Source organism: Bolinopsis microptera, chromosome 1, assembly GCF_026151205.1.
Source record: "Bolinopsis microptera isolate Bmic1 chromosome 1, MBARI_Bmic_1.0, whole genome shotgun sequence".
In the NCBI taxonomy this organism is placed as follows: Eukaryota; Metazoa; Ctenophora; class Tentaculata; order Lobata; family Bolinopsidae; genus Bolinopsis; species Bolinopsis microptera.
This window is the reverse complement of record NC_087072.1, coordinates 6603857-6627488: the sequence shown is the minus strand read 5'-3', so window position 1 is coordinate 6627488 and position 23632 is coordinate 6603857. Positions and strand designations below refer to the sequence as shown.

Sequence of the window (23632 nt, the reverse complement as noted above, 5' to 3'; positions counted from 1 at the left end):
TAAAGACCTAACCACCATCAATTTAATAATAACTTATTTATTTGTTAAAAGACGTAATTATAAGTACATAATGATAATGCATGTACCAGGATATGTACTTACTGGAGGGCCGGGTTGTTTTCCCTTTACTGTATTAATCACAGGTTTTTTCTTCTTCATCATTCCTTCATCTTTAGGTTTGTGCACCGCCCGCTTCTTCACCGGCGGGGCTGGACTCTCACCGTCTCCTTTTAGTTTCTTAAAGAAACCAGCCTGGTCTTTTCTATGGTCTGCAGTTGCCTCAGACAGAACATGACTGGTTTGTTGTTGGAGTAACTTGGCGATGAACTCTCTTTCGTACTTGATTTGTGGAGGAGCGATCTCAGAAGAGTTTTCGGTGGTACTGGTGTCCGTGCAGTCGGTGTCATCATGGTCGCACAACCTTATGTCATTCAGTCGAATCTCCATCAAAAGAACTTTAAAGCCAAATTTAACAAAAGACTGTTTGTTTGGAGATTGAGAATAGTAAATTGAGAACGTAAGAGATCGCTGCAAATGCAGCACAGGAATGAAGGGTTAAAAGAAGAATATCAGCGTATCATAGGTTGCATTAACGGTTAACTTAATCAAGGGAATTTGACATTAGAGCTAATTTTGATTATTGAATGTTCAAGTACAAGTGAAGGATATCATAATTACCAGCGCGATGAATACTTGACCAGTGTTCTCAGAATAATTTGATGGGAAATAGTGGATGGAACGTTTGTGTTTTTTGAGTCACTTAAGTTACGTTAGACATTTAGATAATATTAAGAGTAGATGCAGTAAAATTAGCGGACTGCGATGAACGGGGACTTGCCATCCCATGGCAATATTAAATATGTTGGCTCTGTTATATAAAATTTGCAGCATTTTAAAGCTTATACACACTAATATTGTAAAATTACAATATTGAATGCCCTGCCTCAATTATGTACATTGCCAGCTTAACTAACCCCAATCATCTTGCTCGTATAATTGTAAAATCTTCTATGAAGGTAATTCTTGAATTTAACATCTTGAATTGTCAGGAAGCTTAGTGTAAATTGTGATACATTAACCTAAGAAATAATTTGATGTGTTGGACTAAACAACCATGAAATACAACATTATATACTATGCTGATGAATAATCCAATCTGACAGTATTTGAGATCATCGATCCGCAATAAAGGAATGCATAAGATTAGACTCAGGTCTCATATGCAAAATAAACTCTTTCAATATTGTACTAATATATTGTATTTCTACTATATTACTACTATACACAATTAAATTTATTATGCTAAATTATAGCTGAAACTATTTCCATGTCTTACTTCCAGGCTATAAATGAAAAGTAATCAGACATAAGTCAGATCAGGGTATCATTGACCCTTTAATTTCTATCCAAGATTAGGATTAAACAATGGAGCTAAAGTTGTGAACGGCCCTAACAATGGGCAGTAGAGGATAAATTGCTCACAAAGGTGCGCCCATAAAGGCCTTATAAGGTAATTCTTAATAATGATGAGGAACAGAGAAAAATTTTTTAGAAGAACTCTGTTTGATGTGGTTGCACGGTGAAACCCTGGTGTACAAATCTGCTCGGTCCCACTGCCGAGAAGTAAGCATTCGTCATACACCTCGCCCCCAATCATGAACAAGATCTTGATACAAATCGATTAAACAGTAAATGAACAACGATCAGACTTTTACAGATCATTTCACAAATTCAAACAGAGTCGACACCCCACAAATATTGATAAACTGATGTCACAAGGAGAATCAGACAAAATGTAATTGTAATAATGTTTCAAGCCTATCTTCTTGAAGTTTGTGCGCCTACCTTTCAACTGACCTTGGACAAGGAAATTACAAATATTGAGCATTGGTACACAATTCGTCAATTGTCCTGATTCAGAAATCGAAACAATGAATCTTTCTTCCCGGATGTGTACAAAAGATGGGCTTATGAAGACAAAATCAGGAAATTGGTCGTTTGGAGTTGCAAATATTATCAACTATTTCTAGATGAACGTTAAAAGGTTAGAAATAAGACTTTGAATCTCTAATTTAATGCTGCTATAGTATGACAATCAAGAACACATCAAATAAGCAGTTTGATTGAACTGACATTTTCGGCAGTAATAATTAGGGATTTCTGGAGTAAATCCGAAAGTATCATAATTATAAATGCCAAAAAATCTTGACATCCAGGTCAATATTGCATTTTCAAAAATAATTCCCAATGGTTATCCCCCTCTTCTTACGAATACAATTCGACGGTTGAACCTGTAGAACATTATTAGCTTTACAACCTTCAGGTTAAGGTAACTGACTGTGAGTCCTTTATCATCGGGGTTTGAAAAATTGGGTAAGATTGAGTCAACCGAACCATTTAAATTATCTTCGTTCAACTCTATTGGACCGAAAAATTAAATATTTCTGAAAAGTTTCGTTCAGTTTTATACACGGTAACAGATCACGCTGGTACTTCAACTTGGCGAGTTAAAACTCAACAGAGAAGGCCGGCACCTATAAAACCAAGAATTACTAACACAGTCCAATTTTCGGCGGTAAGGTGCCAGAAAACATACATCGACGAAAACCTGACATGTACTTTAATACTGATGAATTTTAAAACCAGCGCTTTCACCTTCCTATCCTGGCCAGGTTCCTGAAAAATGACGTCTCTTGATTTTTGACACGTGAATCAGTTTGGTACTTTGATAGAAGGTGTTATTACAGCTGTCCGAAGTTTTGTTAAAGTTTAGACAGTATTGTTTAGTATAGGTATTACATGACTGACAGCTAGCTGAAAAGAGCTGTCAAGATTTTCAAATTCCCGTTTTAACAAGAAACTTTAAAATCAGATTTAATGTCAGATTTATTACTAAAGTACTGAGGGTTGATTTCACGGAAAAAAGGAGGACTCGAAACACAAAATTTTAGACAGAAAGTGAGGGGTATGCCCGTTCCTCTGAACCCCAGAGCTTCTCGGGAACGTTACTGATGAATAAAATAGCTAAATTATTTGGGAGGGAAATGTTCTTTTAGGAGTAAAAGCACGCTCCCGCTTCACCAGCTTACACCGATCGCTACACATAAAGATCAGGGATCAATACGCAATCTGCAAGCGGTGATTGCGTTACTGCAGCAGTTTGCGCAGTGCAAATTTTGTCTCTAAAACAGCCAAAATAAGTCTTGTAATAATACAATGAGCCCAACACACGAACCGGTCTCATACTCTTGATTATATGAACATGCAGTATTCTAGAAGTAGCGATGACTTAGTGATATTGCGGGCTCTAAAAACCTGGCACGACCACCAAAGGCCCAGCCGATACAATTGACAATGAATCTTTACATAACATAACTGGATCGAAAAGGCGATCACATTGACGCCATATTTCCTTTATTTGCTTTTACTAATTTAGAGAAAGATATTTTCCGCTAAGTTCTACCCTTGTGTTGGGAATGGGAGCATTAATCCGGTAAAAAGTAAGAACATTATAGTATATCAAATGGGATAACTGTATAATGGACCCGACGAGCTGGGCGGGAACCTGTTACAATATTTCGCTTATTTTGAGCGTGAGACGCCGCCAAAGGTCCAAAAAATAACTACTATACTAGGTATTCTACAGTACGAAAATGCAAAAGGGCCGAGTTTTTCTTTCAACTTTAAGTCATTTCTAGAATATTGCACATCCACTTTTACACCCGACCACTACCAGCACACAGGTGCATAACTCATCAGGCTCATCATATTAGAACTGGTTTTGTGACAAAACCGTAATGCATAAAAACTGCGGTATATATATAGTAAGGGAATATATTTAAGCAATGTGATTACTGATTATGCGCTTCTCTCATCTAAAACAATTAAAGGGTGTAAGATCACAAGAAAAAATTTGTTTTCCTTTAATAGTTTAATTAAACCTACCGCTCCACCAGGGGCCCCCTTTGGCGCGGCGCTCATTTTCGTCTTTGGAGCCGCTCCTTTCTTGTTGTTGGACTTGGATGCTTTTTTGGTAGGTTTTGCAGTTTTTTTCTTCGGTTTACCCGATTTGTCATCATCCTCCTCCTGTTCATCAGGGAAGATATCAAATATACTCTTTTTTGCATTATCGTCAGAACCTTCTTGCTGCGCGGCAGCTTCTTTCTTGGCAGCTATCATCAACTCAACGATAGACACCCTCCTTCCCTTCGTTGTATTGTTTTCAGCGGTTGCAAAAGCAGTGGGAAGAACGGCAATAGAAGAGCGACGCGGCAGAGCCTCATTGTTCTCCGGGGTAGAGTTAGAGGAACGCTGGACTATACCAGTCCTGCGTGCACGTGCAACCGTGCTGTTAGGCAAAACCATAGGATCACCATGAGAACATGACCTGGACGGGGAAACGTTAGCAAACATAACAAGACATATGGTGCAGGCAACAGGGTGTTGTTGCCCTCATGCACCGGCCCCGCGTCAGTTCCTACCTTCAGACGCTAACAGCAATTAATGCAGCAACGACATGCCCTTAGTCATAGCTTTACTTTGTCAATCGGGTTATGACCGCCGGGTTGGGTTACGTGAAGTGTGAACCAAATATACATGTGTAATAAACATGTATATATAATATAGTTACAATAGTCAGAGAATTTCAATAATTTGAACGGGATTCTGCTGGGAGTGGGAGAGCATGCAGCTTGCGACAGAAAAACTGAAACCGAAAAAGTGAAGTTACGAAAATTTGAGCTGAGAAGGTTTACCATGAAGCCGGGAACTTACGATGAGAATTTTGGCCGGTTAGACAGTTGGAGGGATGCACTCTTTGATGCAGCTTCTATCAGTACCACCGATATAGAAGTGAGCAAATTATAGCTACATTAGTTCCAAAATACGGGACGTTAATGGTTTAACTGCGGGCGAAAATAAAAACAGTTAGGTTACATGTCGGAAGAAAAGATAAGAACTAAGAGCATTTATAATTGTGAGTAAGACGTATTTGCCTCAATTGAGAAACTGTCGAAGTTCAATTATTCTGGTGATGTGACAATTTATACACCAATTGATGAAAACGAACAACGATAATTGCTATTTCTCCATTTCGGTCGGATTACCGAGTGATGAAACACAGAAAAATGCCATAAAATCTGCAGGCACTGCAAGTGCAACAGCATGGTGTCATGGTAAAACTCACGTTAACCTGGAATAAATTACAGGGACCAATTAGAACAAGAAATAATTAGACTAAAACATATGTGTGAAACGTGGGATCGATGATTGGTAGCCAAGCCATATGGTCAGGAATCATCAATCAACAAATCTACAGTACCTGATATAATAAGCCCGATTTAGTATCGTGATGTAGGCTGAGTCAGACCTCAGCCAAAAAAACAAAGCCTCAGTAATTTGTACTGTTTATTAGCCACTAAACTCTTCAATGAGCTAACAATTGAAATTAATTTGCGCCTAACAAGCGCAACATAATAAGGCTTTTAAGACAGCTCTTTTATATTCCATTAGCAAAATGTTTAAGATCAACGTCAAAGACCAGTCATCACGAGCAGTCGACACAAATTGTCAACGAAACCAAGTTGTGAATAAATATTGTAACTCTTCTCCAGGCAGCAGTAAAAGTAGACAGTGTCACTCTGTCACTGACACACACTGACACACTAAATCGTAGTCCCGATAGTCGACTAAATGCGTTTAACTCCGAGTCCAGCTCTGCATGACCATCTGTAGGAAGAAGCCATAACTGGAACTAGTTTATATACTGTTCTTATACTGGCAGTTCATCAAGTTGTTGGTTATCCAGGGTTCTCTACCCGTGTTTATATCTTTAACAAAAACTTAGGTCTTCAACCATGCATACATTTAGTCATCAGCTTCGCAGCAAAGTCATACAAAGAGCTGCTGCTGCCAGAATATTCAAGATTCTGCATATCATTGTGTTTTATTGTCCAGCAAGAGAGAATGACTATGAGAAAATATCATTCCTGTCACCAATAGTTGACAATGATGAAGTACCTCTCTGCACAAGCATGGGAGCAAGACACACCTCACATATGTTAATGTAAAGCACATGATGGCCGAGTGGCAGATGTAGCAATGGACTGCGCAGTGCAAAACAAAAAAACAATCAGATAAATTGCTCTTGCTCCTGGATAGTGGTCTAGAAGTGAGCTGCCCAATCGAACACCTTCTTGTTCAACACTGAGAACCAATAACAATGGCTCTGACACCTGACTTGTCAATAAAATGTAGTGAATAGGTGTCATCAGGGGTTTCTCATGACGCCGAAAGTTGAAGGAAATAAAATTGGACCGGACAAAGAAAGTGATTAAGTAAGTTAACAGCAAAATAATTCTCACGGGCATCAAGGCAGTGCGAAATGCGTTATTCTTGGTCATAACAATGTCCACTACTAAGATATGCTTTAATATTGTTGATGTGCTTGCTAACATTAATAATTATGTGACACCAGATGACCAGATAACGACAACATATATATATGGTTTTCTTGGCTCTGAAATAACATAACTTTCTACTGACTAACACACCGCACACGACCGTCAGTAGAGCACTGGATTACTCCAAAAAATGTTAGAAAAAGAAGGACTGGTAAACCCACCGTAAACCCATTATTGAGGAAATTTAACTAACAAACATAATATGTTGGCACTTAGGAGTAGCAGGTAATGGAGGGTGTCCGCAAAATAGAGGCAGTAAAGAGTAAAAATGTCAACAGTTGTGAACTTTCTGTTGACTGGAGGGCGGCGGTACGTTTCTACAACATATAAAGTAAGTCAAATACTGGGAATTATAGTATTAGTAACAGAGTCACTTCTCAATATTATTATTCCAGGTGAACAGCCTGAAAAGTGAATATTGCAATTTCCAGTGGATATTTATAGTCATACTGCAATTTTATTATCTCTGCTCGCCCTCTCCGGACTAATTCACTAACGATTTGACAGTGGCCATCAACCCAAATCAGGGAAATAATCCTGAACCAATTTCTACAAAATATGGAGACAATTAGTCCGTTGATCTATTGCGGTCGAGATTCAATATTATTTAACCTAAACTGCTCGATTCTACCAGCACAGAAAGCGACGGCATAGGAAGCAACGAGTCTCACGCCAATACCATTAGTTCACATACTTAATTAAATAATACTATTGATCTATACAGAAATGGCTTTGTATATGTAAATTGTTCGTTTCAGACACCACCTTATTCAGTTCACTCAAAGTCGAACTTATTCAGTTGTGTTCACTTTACTTGGTTCACGCACTCAATATTTGTTGTGGTCTTTGATTCGGTTTTTGGGATCAAAAAGGTTATGTTGCAGTCTCAGTCAATACAAACAATACCCAGTCAAACGTTCAAAAGATAATCTCCAGATTCAAGATATTCAACTTTAAAATTTCTTTTCCATTTTAAAGCATAATTTATTCATACAATGTGTGAGTCTAGACTCGAGATACTAGAGATACCTGATACACGTTATGTAATTTTGTACAATTATTGACAGTTTTGGTCACAGGTTGCAGACCGATTTAAAACCTTATCGGCTAGTCAAAAGCCATTCCAACAGCCCAGACTCTCCGATCGGCACATTCTGGAACCCATCTCCGGTGCTACAGTCAATAGGATTGGAACAAAAACTTGATTGTAGCACTCAACTCTCGAGACGTACTCATAACGTTAATAAATAACATAGCGGGGGGGGGGGGGGGGGGGGGGGGTTAAAGACCGCCGATACCAAGCTCATAACTAAAACTGTATGACGTCAGTACAGTTCGAGGCGTTGGGAAAAAAGCAAAAAATAAAACCTCATAACGAAACGTTACCAATAAAAAATCTCGGAAAGCAATGGTCGGATTTTGTTAAAATTTTACCTCAGAGTATTAGGTGGTATTGTACTAAGATACGCCATGTTTAAGGTACCCTTCTCGACTAGCTACAACTTAATCGGCAAACCCCTCGAAATGACTTTCCTTTGTTAAAAAGACGTATACTTGACGAACAATGGTCCGTGATAATTACTACAAGCCAAAACATACATGATTAATCACAATACATGTTGGAGTATTATGGAGCATCCTCGATATGCTCATAAATATATGAATGCCGCAAAACTCCTTTATAATATAGTAATAGCAATGATTCGACGTATGATCAGGTTAATGCGCGTACTGTACTTATAGTTCCTTACAAAACACGAGCAAACATTATAGCAGCAACTTGTTAACAAATAGCACGATGCACGGTATACTAATTATACACAAAATAAATCATTTGGTGAGCTATAATTGCAGCAGCCTATATTTATAATTATATGCACTATGCAGGTTCAGACACAAGATTGCAACCTAGTAGAATGTCTCTACAAGGATATAATCCTCATTGTGATCTTGAGATTCATCGATCGAACAGCTGTGCATATATAAACCGTCGCAATCGACCAGAAACCGCTTGTTAAAATGGTAATTTGACCAAGTGATCGCCGTCGTAATCTACATCTCTTGTATTTGAGGAATTATACCTAGGTATGTAATTCATAGCTCATCATTCATTATTCCTAGATGCTTGCTGGTGTAAAATGTCCTTTTATACAAAATATACTATATATTGATTGGGGTTTTATACAATTGAACTTGTACTATCAATTATAATATGTATATGATCATAAGGGGAATAGTCTAAACTATACAAATTAAAATTACAATCTACACAGCGAGTTAGTTACAGTAGCATTCAGCGATAACTCCACACGTACACAGCGATTAAATAAGAGAGAATTTACGATCAATCAACGCATTATGCAGATTTCAGGGCGATATCAGACAAACGTGAGTATTCACGTAGACAACACCCACACCTTTGAGTCGAGACAAGAAGCCAGCCCTTGACTCTTTCTTGAGTCTACCACAACTTGGATACTTTCTCTGGTCTTTAGCGGGGGATAGTATCCAGCTCAGCTAGTATTTATTGAACTAATAATTCCGATATTACTCATGTCAGTATAGCTGGGCTAGTATATATAGAGCTATATACCACGGCATCAGCACGACTACTCACTTTAAAGTTGCGACCGTGTTTATTAGGGTTGCGGTTACGGGGGGAACCGAATCCTTCGTTGTCGTCAATCTCTGTAGAGGTGTCGGGATCTATGGGCACTTTGGGTGACAAATGTTGAGCATAGTGTACCCGCTATAACTGGGGTCTCTCCATGAATGTTCTGATACCCCGCTCAAAATTATATGTGAAAACCGGAGAGCAAGAAAGAAAGTAATTCTTTTGTGTGATGCACAGAGTAAGGATTACCTTACATGTTACAGTTTTACGGCCTTTATACTTTGTACACTTGCGCAATAATCGAGAGCAGATTTTACAATTACCTGAATTCTGAAACTCAACGGGAAACCTACCTTATTGTTCCTGTTGTAATTGCCATATGATCATACCAAAGTCATGGACAATGCATTGTCCAAAGTACTCGAACCTTTGTATCCCCGGCGAAAGCGCACAACACAAGACAATGGCTACATAAAATGCCACCTACATACAGATTGATCCCTTACTACATAAATGACAAACTCAGAATAACACATCGGATACTATACTTATAGCGGTGGGACAGGTTGAATTATTCAAATTAAATGACGGGGACATAAAGCCAACATTAACTATAACTTACAAAGCAACAGTTACTTACTCTAGCTGACCTTCCGCGACCCCCTCTCTTCTTCTTCTTGCCTTTCTTTTGGGGATCGTCAGTTTCAGGACCTTCACTCTCGCCTCCACCACCACCGTCAAAAACGTCGTCCAGCGTTCAGAGCTACAGGTGGCAACCTGGGCACAATTCACCGCTACCTGTTGAAGAAAGCAATCAAAATCGAGGTTTTGGGATGTGCAAGTGCGGAAAAATTTACTTTCGTGGTTAGATCGAAAATGTTAGTGTTCTAATTTATGATTTATTCGTCACTGTTCCTCAGGCTTAGAGGGTTTCTTATGAATTCCTATGTTCGTACTTTGACAAAAGAATCCTATCGCGATTCCTTTACTTATTACTGAAAAAACCAAAGAAAAGTTTTGGGTTTTGTGTTTGCTTTCTGACGTATGCTGTTCCTTATTTTTCTACCGAAGGGAAAAGATCACCAATTCTTAAATAGCATATATATTAGGTCAGCTTGTTATCAGTGAAAATGTCCCGGGGTCATTTCATCTAATAATATCCGACCTTTCTTATCATATACAATTGCAGGATGAAATAATTTTCAAATACGTCGTCGGCGAAAACGAGCCAAGATAATTACCAAACGAGCAAAAAATAAAGGGCTGAAAGAAACAGCTGCGATTATCAAACTGATAGCAGCTCCATCCTTCCATGTCCATCGAGTGTTAAAGACAGGGAACAACTTATCAAAAAACTGGAGAGAAAAAAGCTCGCCTTCAAACTACCAGTAATTAACCGCTGTTGGTAAACTTGGACTGTGTTATATCCGCATGCTAGCTAGGGGCTGAGTACCAAGCAAACAAGTGGGGCGCAGCTCCAATCTGCATACGCACTTTTTAGCATTAAGTAACAGCTCTCGCTTAATATTGAAGCATTATAGCTCGTTAAAAAGCTTTTCTGTGGTTATAGAATATAGAATTGAAGCTGGCCTCGTCAGATAGTAGGTACTACAAATATAGGCAACTCGTGAATAAGGCTGACTCAAAAATATAGGTATACCGAATTCAGCCCGAAAACTTGCCGATAACAGCTCGAAAATATGATCGAATTAAACTAGCCTCGAAATATAGGTTTAAAGATCAAATTTTCGCGGCCGTGCTATATAACTAAAACTTCTCGCAACGATCAACAGTTACAAGCTTCAATTAAGTTTTGTCGTGCGGCAAAAGGTGCCTTCCACACAGAAGCAAACTCCTTAAAGTTAATATGTCAGCTGTATGAGCTTATCTATAGTAGAGCTATATAATATTTATAGCTTTTCATTTAGAAGTGATATGTAAGAATGTAATTCGTTTAGGCTCTGAGCATTTAATGGGTTGATCGGTCATATGACATTCTGTTACTTAAATCACTGATTAAATAATTAAAGAAAACAACGTACCGTGGACCACGCAAAAGACCGGAAAGATTAACAAATTTTAGAACTTACCAGACTGCATGGCCTGTATACTACATAGAAATAATTTCTCAGATCTTTTGCTCGAGTTCCATTATATTTACCGCATTATCAAGTGGTTTGAAGTAGATACTACATAGACATTAGACATTTACCGATGGCTTGGTTGAAAAAGTAAGCGGCGCAATAGAATCGGGTAGGGCTGACTTGGTCTGAATATTGTAATAAACGATCAAAATTGGGCTCGAATCTCAAGTTCTTAACCTCATGAATGTATAGAGCCTATTCAGCTTAATCAGAGTCACAACGTCTATGGTTCATGGCGTCCGAACAATTTAAAAGCCGACTATGATGAATATTCTACTCGATTTTGCAGGCGGACAGAAATTATTACCAATGAATAATGAATTTATCGAAACGAATGCCAAACCAAATCTTTCATAAATTATAATTATGTATCTTATCTGGAGTTACTACTGAGATTCGTCCAAAGTATGAGTTCGAACGTGTGCATTATTACAGCTTATCACAGTATTGCTAACAGTAATTACTCAAAGTAATTACTCGTAGAACAAAGTGATTACTCTGAACGATTTCTTATCTATTTCCATTTTGTTAATCAACGAGTGAGCTACTAGTATTATAGAATGAAGTTATAAATTCCGTTCCAGATTTCGCAATTCGTAACTTTTAGAATTATACGTGCTTGTCTGAAGTCGTGCGGAAGGTGACAGCGTGCCTAAAAACTGTAAAGCGGTCACAAGACTTAGAAAATTGGTTTGTTTATCACAGCTAAGCCGATCATGAGCTGAGAAGTGGAATTTAAGCATGCAGTTAGCCGCTTTATTAATGAGACTAAAAGAGGTGATAAACTGTTCAAGACGTATAAACAGGCAAGAGATAAGTCAACTAATTCAAGGCTACAGATTAAGGCCATGCAGTGTGCCGATAGGTTTGTAGAGAAGAAAAGGAAAGTTACAAATTCTCACTTTAAGCAGCTTCCAGACGTTGTTGACAACTTAAAAGATATTGGGTTAAATTGTTACTCCGTTCTCTTCATTATTTTGAAATTTGTGTCTAGCAGCGGGAAGGAGGATTTATTTTGAGATAAGTTTTGGAAGATTTATGATTAATAAATGACTGATCAGCTCTCACGTCAGGTTTTATACCAATATGGAATACAGATCTAGCTATTGGTGGGTATGTAAACCATATTTTGCTTCTCGCAGAGCAGCGATTAACCAATCTGCTTTCAGCATTGAGGCTGTCACGTGTCAAAACAAGTTTTATTCACCTCCTCACTTGTTTCCAGATCTACACACCAAGAACAAGCCTACGTACAGTATCTCTTACGATTATGCAATTATTATCAGCAATTCATTAACAATTACTAGTCATGCGCATGTAAATTGTAGATCTGAGGTTGAAATGCGCTTACACATCTTATTTGGTTTGTGTGTTTACGTTGTTGTTGGTTAGTATAGAGTAAGATGGGGAATTCAGCCGGAAAGGAAAATGACATCAACAACTTGATGCATGTGACGATAGTTAAAGACGCTGACCTGCCAAAAGACCAGGTCGCACAGAACAATGCTACAGGTGAAAAGAATTGCGGACGGTTTAATGCTGGACATCCATGAGAATTTAAATTTGTGAATTCCGGGAGTAGCTTCGAGTAATAACCTTTTTTGTCTGTGAAATTGTTTCCTGTGTTCCAAGATTATGTAGAGAACTGAGGAGAATAAAGCATTGTGTTTTAAAAGAAATCATGAAGAGTTGGATGATGACAATTGAACAACTAAAATATCATCCAACATTTCTCCAATACTATTATTTTGACCATTCATCAGTGGCAAAATTCTTCAGTCAATTTAAAATATTACTTCAACCTTCGGCTAGACGGCAAAAATTTAGTATATGAGTTTTAAAAAGCGATAAAGTTATTTGCAATGTTGAAACCAAATAAACCAAATAATAGCAGAGAGAATCCTCTCCTGATGGATACCTTTTCCAGACTCCTCGTAGTCATCAGCCGGTAATGCTTTCGCACCGCAGTGTGCTCCGGATCACACTGCGTTACCAAGCACTTCTACTACCAGCTGCTGACTACCGAGCCGAATGTCTAGTGCAAAAATGACATTTATACTGGCGAAATTTTTTAAATATTTCCTTGTGGGATGTTTCCGTTGAGTTTTGTGTCGTTTCACTGCCATAACTTCGAGTTTAATTGCAGTGTAAAATATAATTAGTAATGCAGTTTCTGTAGCAAGTACACTGTCGTTCCTGGATGTACGCCCATCGGTCGAACGATTGATGGCTGGAGTTAAAGTAAACCGTCGCCTTTGTTAACTTTAAATCACCTGGTAGACATTAAGACGTAAAACATAAAACACGCCTAAACTGCATCATTTATTGAACTTTGGCGATCCAGTATTCATATTTTTGACCAGTTGTTCGACCAATAAACACAAACGAAGTAATTTTATTTGCCATGTTCAATGTTCAAAAATTAGAAGTCGAGCTTGTACATAACATGAACCTTACTCCAGTGTGGAAGATAATAAACGAGCGATATTGGGAGTTGGAGATGAACAAGTTTAAAGGGTTCGACGAGTTCAACTTCTTCCGGGCCATTAACCCCGCATTCCACCTGGAGAAGGAAGAGAAGAAACCTGGCATAGTTGTTGGGGACCAGGATACTTTCCAGATGTATAAGGAGCTGTATGATTGTGAGTATTCTGTTTGTCGCGTGTTAAGCAGACGTGTGAATATCATTTGTTTGGGCTCTCTATTCGACTAGAAGGAATGGAATCCCTCCCCAACCTTATGTGCTAATTGAAAGCAGAATGATATCATTCTTGCCGTTTTTGTGTAATATTTTCAAAGTAATGGTTTCGAGCGACGAGTGAATTGTTATAGTATAGCGCCAATAAGGGGAAAGCTTAAGCTCACCTTGGAAATTAGAAGCTAGAAACCCACACAGCGGTACACCGACACCACATTATATAAAATCGTTTTTGAGTCTGATTAAATAACGGCAAAATCGAGCAAAAATTCAAAAATGGCTTTGAATCAATATCCGAACACTTGAGCCCAGCTTTATTAACATCGAGAATTCCAGACGAGTTTTCGGAGTCTTTCCGATCGGAAAAGTCTGCTTTACTCAGCCTAGCCTTCTCTAAATTTAGCGTGTTGGACACCTGGTGTAAGCACACAGAATGATGACCAGATCCGCAGCTGTCACGTGACGACCTGTGCGTGGGTGCACCAGGGGAGACCTGTAGGCGTGGAATCGTCAAACAACACTCAACAGACACGAGAGAAATCCTGAGCACTGACAGTCGAGTAGTCGCGTATATTCCCAGATTATACTGAAGCTTTCCTGTCACACATTCTGTCTTCTCACACGTCAGTAAAAACTGCCGGAAACTCAGAGTTTTCGCAGCGCTAATGATACCTGATTGTCGGGAAAGACGGTACTGGTAGCCTGTTACTTTAGTGGTTGGTACTGGTAGTCGGTTACTTTAGACGTGACACATTTTTACCGGTTACTTTAGTGGTTGGTACTGGTAGTCGGTTACTTTAGACGTGGCACATTTTTACCGGTTACTTTAGTGGTTGGTACTGGTAGTCGGTTACTTTAGACGTGGGACATTTTTACCGGTTACTTTAGTGGTTGGTACTGGAAGCCGGTAGGCGGTCCCTCTCTCTCCTTAAGAATAAAGTTCTCCAACGTCGTAGAAACCCTAGCAGACAAAAATTCCCAGCCTAAACATATTCTCTTCAGACTTTCATATCTACAAGGATATAATTATATTCACGGACAAAATCCAGTATTTACCCCAGTGCAACTTCACTTACTTAATACAGTGCAGTTGTACGGTTCTGCACGAGTTCATTTTATCTCAAATGACATCAATCTAGCCTGAAAAGTGAAAACCACCAAACATATTGTTACAAGTTGTAACTTTGCTTCTAGAATGTTTGTTCTTACGTCAAGGGAATATGGTACGTGACTGGATACTGAAATATTTAGGAGATGTAAGCAGAGATAAGATATCACCCACTCAAATTCCGATCAATTATCTAGTTTGGATAGACTCGAATGCCCGCGTATTATCTAAGCGGATAATCAATTATCTTCCAGTCATGAATTTTGTTTCTCACCAAGCACGTACGTCATACAGTGAAGTAATGAAGAAACATGGAGCCGTCTTGCCCTCCAGAATAACCAGAAGTAGTCCTTCAGCTTTCTAAATCCGAAATATAGATCAACAATCATTCGTAATAATTCCACTTAATAGAAATTCGAATGTCCTGTCAGAAGTTTCTTCACCGCCGTCCCGTACAATAATACCTCCCGCAATAATTGGAGGGTTTTACAGTGCAAAGACTGCCTTGTAGTTGTTAATGTTTGTAGAAATCTACATTAGATTTAAAACACTTCCACCGACAGTTTGTTACACTGATGCCTACACGGAGGAGAAGAAGGAAGAGGAGGAGGGAGAGAAGAACGCGGATCAGATTGAGGATGAGGAGGAGCCAGCCCCTCCTGTTCCTGAAAGTAGACTCTTTAATTTCAACGCTAACCATTTACCCAATGTAGAGGATGTGACTGCAATAAAACGATTGTATTTAAAGGTAAGGGCGTAACAGATGTCGTGAACCCAGGTTCTTTGATGCCTCGTGAAATTGTGAAGAAAACATTTCAGTGTCCACCGCTATTAAAATAGGTTGTGAGTTATGGTTGACTGAAATGATAATGACTTGTTTCAAACAGGCTGAGCGAAACATTATAGGATTGCCACTTCTTCCGGGCATCATCTCAGAGGAACAATTATTAGAAATAAGGGACGGTAAGTTTCGTAGCGTGTATTTTGTAGAATTTAAAATGGGCAAAAACTTTGCACTCAATGTCATTATGCAATTTTAGACTTTATTTAAGTAAAGTAAGAAAGTAGATTAAGATAATTTGCAAGATAAAAAATACACCGTCATTTCTTATTAAATATTGGGCATATGAGAGCCGATTTTAAACATTTTGTTGTTAACCGAATTTATTTGACAAATTAAATTATTAAAATATCGGAGTTATCTTTTTCCCGAAAAATCCATGCACCAATCTTATTATAATTTTCACAGATTGGGAAGTTCACTAATCTCAGTGGCTTTAAATCGAATTAATATGTACAGACGTTTTCTTAACGTGGCAATCCTTATCGCGGTACCGATAAATTATATTTTGCAGTCCTGGTAACAGCCTGCAAAAGTTTTGAAGGGATGCTAGAGATTAAGGAGAGCAATACCTTTAAGCTGGATGAAGTTAAACCCAAGAAGTTGAAAGATCTGACTGACCGTGGAATAGTGGGAAAGCCTGAAGATCCTTACTCGAAATCGGCTGGCGTAGCCAGGTAACAGCATCTAGCATGATTTTGAATTTGGGACTGGGCTGATTGAAAGAATAAAATTATTTAGTACCAGCCTCGGGTATCATCGAGATATTATCAGCTTATTTTGATCATTACATCATGATGATAGGTCAGTTGTTGTAAAAGATCACCCGAGTCCCGGGAGGCCACACGTACAAAATGTAATTAAACCCTGAAGAGATAACCTATCTGATAATGGTTTCGAAATACAAGTTTTCCGGAAAAATCATCTGATTTGTAACTTTTCGAGAAAAAACCACATAATCTGATTTTGAACCAAGAATGACTGAATGAATCCAGGTTTAATTTTTCAGATGGTGGCCACAAGGTCGGGTGGTAGCAAATGGAGTTGACAACAAATTTCAAATTGTCATGAACCAATACGAGCATCTGAAGGTGGAATGGACCGTTCACCATGGATCTTCCGTGAATGCTTTTCACACGTTCTTCAAGTCGCTCAACAACTTTCATAAACACTTGAAGCGAAAGCAGTTGGGTGGATTTTGGAAGGATCCCAAATATGGATACATTTCAGGTTAATTATTGTTGAAGTTTAATTTGAACCTACTAACAAATGTAATGCAATAGAAAATTAAGAAAACGATGCACAATTTCTATTTTTCGATTGTTCACTATTCAATATTCTGCAGTAATTCAATATTCTAGTTCTTCAGTAATTATTATTTTTTTCTGCTGACAATTAATGTTTTCAGTTGATCCAACAAAGTTTGGTACAATGTTCACCTGTGAGCTAGATTTCATAGTCCACGCTATTCCGATGTATTTTTCAAAGGAAGAATTCGTTGAAGAATGTGCCGATGTTTTAGGTATGTATATCATGTAATTGTGCTATGTATAATGTATATTGTACTGTTACAATTAACTTCTTAACACGTTAAGAATAATTGATCAACAAGTTTTGATATGTAAAATGTGTGAATTAGCACACTATACCTAAGTTGAATTTAAATTAATCAAGATTCAATCCTAGTCGTTTAAACAAACATGAATTATATCCAATCGGTATGTCCTCCAGGAATAATAGTAATACCGTTGGAATCTGATGAGAGGAACATGTTCACTATGCGGGTGAGGGATCCCCAGTGGATGGACGAAGTTGAGCAACTGGGACTTCTTCTCAACTCCATCAACAGGCTTGCGCAGAGTGATAGGTCGCTTTATTTCTCTCCCAGAAACGCTGGCGACACTCTCTTTAAGTTTGAGTAGCTGAGAAAGGTTTTATGAGGAGTGAGAGTTAGTGATCTATTGCTGAATGAATTGTTGTAACTTTTGTCTCGCTTGTATACGAAGAGTAATATTGCAAAACCAGGCCTTATTATTTCAATCCTGCACTACTGTTTTCTTGTTTAAATGTTAAAGGAAACGTCATTTCCCAAGCTTAAGTTTAATTTTTCTTTGTAGATAAAATGAAAAAAGTGAGTTTGTAGAGGGCAGAAATTTTCAATCTAATTAAATTTGCTCAACAAGAACTTATAGATTTGCTGTCTGATGAGTAAAGAGTGATATTTAGAATAATTCCAGATTCTATTTGTTATAGTAATAAGATATTAATGGAATTGTATTATTTCAGAAACTTTTGACTAAAAATATCTTTAACTTATTCACAATACCCGTGGTTCAGATGCCTATCAAATAAAATTATGATCACGTTTGTGCGACATGGTAAACAATATGTTTTGGCCTTTTCTTGTGACAGAAACGTGAAAATCAGTAATCTTGAAAAATAATCCACGGATGTCGCACATGCGGCTTATTAATAATGTTCCAACCAAGAAACTTCATGTTTCTGACTCAATCAACACATATTGATAATTATTAATTATATTACTGGCGTCAAGGAAGCGTGAGTTCCTGAATGACCCCCGCCCGATAACACTTAAATACATAATTCAGTAATCAGAGGGGAGCACGCCGATCCAACAGTCTTGAGTATATTTCCCCGATAAGAAGGCATGGTTCTTAAGTGGGTTAGAACTTAGAATAAATCAATTAAAATGAAAGAGTCATTCGCACAGTCTGTTAAATTATCATCTTAATATTTGTCCATTAAAATAGCGTAAAAGGTTCAAGCCTTGGAAAAAATTAGAGTACACAAGGATTAGAATATCACAATAGCATCATTTCTCTACAGTTTTACCCTTATGTAGCCCAACAAAACAAGCTTTTAATTAAATTGTTCTTTATTTGTGGAAATGAAAATGTTAGTTTCGGCTTGTTTATATACTATAATAGTACTAAAGTAAATTTATTTACTATAAATAGTAAATGAATAGTAAATAGTAAATTATACTATAAATAGTAAATTTTGGGCGTATGAAAAATCGATGTCCCAAATTTGTACCCTAACACATTCATAGTGCACCACTAGCGCCCAAATAGAGCACAAAAATCTGTATCTGTCTAGGGAGGATAGATTACAAAGCTGGTTGGACAACTAGTTAACTACTTGACAGTTTATTTCATACAGTGACAGTTTATTTCATACCCAAACGGGAACCCCTACTACTTCCGGTGCGTTAGCAGAAATAATCTCTGTTAATCCGGAACCCTTGCTTTTTTCATCCGGGTCAGATAGCATGACTGATGACCTGCCAATTTCCTTGAATTCAACCTCGCATCTGAATATGTAAAGAAATCAAAATTGCTAGAATAGCATCCTATCCTCAATACTGCATTGTGGAAAACCACAATGGCCACAAATCTACATATGAGCGGAAAGTGTTTTAACTGCAATTTAATCTTCTCTGGTATTCGGTAATTGGTTTGGAAATGAGGTGTCGATGAAACCATCAAACTGTTTGCAGCTTTGCAGATGGTTTGAAGGCGACAAAAAACAAATTTGCACATTTCCTTATCAGCGTTGAATCAGGTAATTGAATTAAGGTTCTACAAAGTCAACAAGGGTCTCAACTCTGAAGTGTGTAAAACGAATTAGAGATGATATCTAATTAATTATCTTCCGGATAACGGGTACCAGATCCTAATTAGTCAAAGCGTTATCTTGGCTTCCAGAGACTATATAATAGGTCAACTTCACAACTTCTTCACAAAGTTTTCCGTTGTCTTTTCTCACTTATCTCAAATTAACTCCAGGACTGTTCATAAAAATAACATATTTTTTCTTATTTTACTAAATTTAAACTTTTTACTTTGAGGGAAGACATTTGTACCATAAACTCTAAAATCTACATAGGCATTATCTCATCATGAGGGCTATAATCTTCCTTGCTATTGTTGGCGTTGTTTTCGGAAATCAATGCAAGGGAGTTGATAAAGGGGATATCAAGGCTGCACATTCTGCAGCTCGTTTGGGAGCTCTTGTTATCTTCGGGTAGGCAAAAATGTAATTTCAATCCTTTTCATGCAATATCATGAAATTGGGATCGCTTAAATGGTATACAGTTGTATTTAAAAAGTCAACTGCAGTTTCATCCGCATGTGGATGATATTTACCCACATAATCACTGATACAATACTAACAACTGAATACATTTCAGAAACTCCTGCCCTGGATTTGATTTTGATTCTGTTGCCCTTTCCGGAGCATGCAGATCTCTCGTCAAACAAGGTGTGAATAACAAAACTTTCAAGTTTTTTCTTTTAACTAAATTGCTTGTGATTATTTCCTCGCTTGGGACCACTTTTACGCGACAGTGACCTCAATGTGACCTCTCCTTATCCTGTAAACGTAGGATTCATTGCACATTATTATATATTATGATCACTATGTATGGGAAAGAGCTATTACTTTCAGCATCTGCTTATCCTGCAAACGTGAAATCTGTTAAACATTAATTATATCCACAATATTTCAGCCACTTGCTACGGAATCAAAGCTGCCAGCCACTACGACTCAGACGTTGTCAGCTACGGACAGCTGGCTTCTGATGTATCCAACATGGAAGAAATTGGCAACCTTGCTTGCTCTGATGCCCCTAAATGTTTCCGACAAGTCAAGTCCGCTATCCAGGTAAGACTTGTTACTGATACAAGTTAAACTATGACTTGAGTTATTGTCACTCTTATAGTTGAGAAAAGATAATGGTCAGTTCAAATTTCGAATAATTCCACCTTAATGCAAACTGATGTGTTGACACGTTTAACAGCAGCTGATACTTTAACAGGCATGTTCGGATGCAAACGAATCTTTCTTGGACCAGACCATAGCTGCTGCTGAAGCCGTCTACAAAAGAGACTTCGAATCCCAAGCTAAAGATTTCGCCTCAGGCAACCAGGGTTCTCTTCTCGGAGACATTGCAACCATGGTAAGTAAGGAAAAATCTTCTCCGATTATCATCAATGTAAAAGAGGAATAAAACAAAGTAATGATCCTATTTAGAAAAACTGTTTCTGCGCATCCCCTACATTGGAGATTATATAAATAGTTTATAACAGAAAATTGTCAGGATATATTTCCTTAGGTCCAATTATTAATAGTAATTATCATTAATTCAGTCTTACAGTCTGAGTCATGAGCACTTTCATAGCGTTAAACACTGTTCATCTTCAGGCAATGAACAAGTTCTCCAGTGCTGACGATATCAGAACGTTCATTGAGGAGCAACTTACCGAGGGACGCAAATCTGATGCCTCAGCAGCCGCTAAGCAAGCCGGAATTCTCGCTCAGGGATGGTGCGATAGTGGATGTACCAGCACTACTGCCAGATTCCTCGAGGGTATCTTCGGGCACATGAACGGTGGTGGATGTAATGATGCCTCTGTATTCTGCGGTGAATGCCAGTCCCGCGCTGCATCCTACTTCGCCAGGAACCAGCTACCATGCTGTGTCGAGAAAGTTGTTCGAAAGGGAATCGAGGTAAATAAAACTCTTCAATCGTAAATTGCAAGGATTTCTTATTTATATTCAAATTTATAAATTCTAGGGTTCAAACCGTATATTAGAACTTTATTGAAGGCCTCTTTCCAGTGTATTACAGGTTATTTTCCAGGCTACTTTCCAGTGCAATTACAACTTTCTTATTCAGGCTTACGACTACGTTATCGCTAACTACAGCGATGACCTTGAAGCCTACGGAGCTGCTGTCGGATCTGGTTTGAGTGCATCTGCTCTTGCTGAAGCTAAGGCAATCAAAGATAGAGTTGTCGAAGAGTTTGGCTGTGTCAGCGCGGTAAGCCAGTCTTGATAACTTTATCAGCAAATTTCTGACAAAAGTGTCGACGGCCTAAGTTTAAATGCTCTCTACTTTAGTAAATAATAAAATAAAATTCATTAAATCATCAAAAATACTAGAAGAACTTCTCAATAACTGCTGTATTTTCCAGGTTTACTCTGAAAACAGACCAGAATGCGCATAACTCTTCTCTGAAAGGAAATTTGGAACGAATGTTCACCATTCATATTTGGCAACGGACTATTTTTTCATCTTCAGATGTATTTGATAATGATGATGTAATATTACTCCTCTTACTGCAATTCCGAAAAAGATTGTTTTATTTATATAATAGAATAGGACTGCAAGAAATCTGCTCAAATTAAATTTAAATCTAAATCGAAAGTGAGATTTAACCAGAATAAAATAAACAAATTATAGATTATAGTGAAAAATGATTTTTTGATTGAAGGCTATAACTCAACCATTTCTTGTGATGTCGAGCTAAAATTGTACACGACATTTTTCCTCGTGTTGTTTCACATGCATCTACATCCTACAATCTGCATATCGTATCTTAAAAGGCTGTGTTTTTATAACCTTTTAAGGTCAAAAAGTGGGCATTTTCCTTGTAAGACCTTGTTGCTTCACGTTGTAGGCCCACCGCGCACGAGTGCACGGCTGTATCGTGGATTTCGCCCCGATACTAAATGAAATGACGATGAGGGTCACGACGTAAGACAAAGATCTTGGAATTCTGGCGCAGTTTTTGATGCCCTCAAAAATGAGCTCAGCCAACTGAAAAGTTGATTTATTGTTTTTTCCATCCGCCATTTTGCGAAAATAATGTATTATGTATCACTGACCATTTATCCGATACGAAATAACACTGCCAGTGCCATTCGGTAACACGACTATTGTACGAATCAGGTGATCGATATAACTATAAGAACGACTGTTGTCCGAGATTGTAATCCGATCTGAATACGACACATTTCCAACAAGAGATATTATCTGTTAGTTGGAATATTTTCATTACATATCGATAAATTCAACAATTATGTAAATGTAATTGATTAAAGTAATAGTTACATACAATAATTTAATATTAAAATACCATAAAAATAAAATCAAATCTAAAGCATATTCAAATGACCAATAGCTTTCAGGAATTCCATGGTTTTGGTGTAGTTGTAATTGTCCTAATTGTCTACAATTCTCTGAAGCTGCTGATGGTAGCGAATCGATTTAGGCTTAGGATGTCATCATACATCTCTCTTGGTATTTTCAAGTCTGTAAGGGCCTGTTCTGCTTTTAGTCAACACGGCTTTGAACAATGAACAGCTGAAAGCATTGAGTTAAATCCATCTGGGCGGCCTCGTGTTGACTCCACATGTGGGGAGCGAAGCTGAACAAGATGTCTTTTCTCTGTTATATATATATCAGATAGCTGACAACCAAATTTTGCTCTGGATTTATAACCCATACCACCAACTGTTTCAGTGTTTCATATATATGAGTATTGCTGAAAGCACAGTGTAAGGCCTACACGGACCGCCTCTAACTAGCCAATCCCTGTTTACATGCCGTGTAGCAGGGGACTAGAAAGAGCTAAACTAGTAAGCGGGGCATAGCCAATACACTATACTTCCATCATTGAGTATATTACCAATCAAGAGGAAAATTTCCTTGTGTTTGGAATCTACCAAGACGAAAGTTGTACAATCCAGCGAAATTCCGAAGAATCATTCCAGTAGACTAGGCGCATTGCAACCACAGCCACGGAAATACTTATGAGTATTGCTGAAAGCACAGTGTAAGGCCTACACGGACCGCCTCTAACTAGCCAATCCCTGTTTACATGCCGTGTAGCAGGGGACTAGAAAGAGCTAAACTAGTAAGCGGGGCATAGCCAATACACTATACTTCCATCATTGAG

The 23632-nt window shown here is 38.1% G+C and overlaps 4 protein-coding genes across 5 annotated transcripts in view; 3 read left to right on the top strand and 1 right to left on the bottom strand.

Moving 5' to 3' along the window:
* The window catches only part of LOC134819011 (innexin inx2-like), a 33081-nt gene extending 28698 nt beyond the window's left edge, over positions 1 to 4383 (bottom strand). Inside the window, exon 1 of the mRNA XM_063828774.1 lies at positions 3946 to 4383. Within this exon, the coding sequence (XP_063684844.1) occupies positions 3946 to 4365 (420 nt within the window). The 5' untranslated portion in view covers positions 4366 to 4383. The remainder of the gene's footprint in view (positions 1 to 3945) is intronic.
* The window catches only part of LOC134819030 (uncharacterized), a 69179-nt gene that overhangs the window by 11683 nt on the left and 33864 nt on the right, over positions 1 to 23632 (top strand). The window contains exon 1 of one of the 2 annotated variants that reach the window (XM_063828801.1): positions 1085 to 1096. The exons of the other annotated variant lie outside the window; for it this stretch is intronic. The gene's annotated coding sequence lies outside the window, so the exon portion shown is untranslated. Of the gene's footprint in view, positions 1 to 1084; positions 1097 to 23632 lie in introns of those variants that run through there. 2 annotated transcript variants of the gene reach the window in all.
* LOC134826627 (arginine kinase-like) lies at positions 12623 to 18138 on the top strand. Its single transcript, XM_063839122.1, has 8 exons — positions 12623 to 12731; positions 13682 to 13861; positions 15589 to 15773; positions 15913 to 15988; positions 16381 to 16543; positions 16876 to 17096; positions 17275 to 17388; positions 17598 to 18138. The coding sequence occupies exons 1-8, from the start codon at positions 12623 to 12625 to the stop codon at positions 17786 to 17788; spliced, it is 1239 nt and encodes a 412-aa protein (XP_063695192.1). The 3' UTR covers positions 17789 to 18138.
* On the top strand, positions 19710 to 22026 carry LOC134825903 (uncharacterized). Its single transcript, XM_063838100.1, has 7 exons — positions 19710 to 19913; positions 20080 to 20150; positions 20398 to 20552; positions 20707 to 20847; positions 21093 to 21398; positions 21568 to 21711; positions 21866 to 22026. Exons 1-7 carry the CDS (start codon positions 19789 to 19791, stop codon positions 21896 to 21898), a joined length of 975 nt encoding a protein of 324 aa, XP_063694170.1. The 5' UTR covers positions 19710 to 19788; the 3' UTR covers positions 21899 to 22026.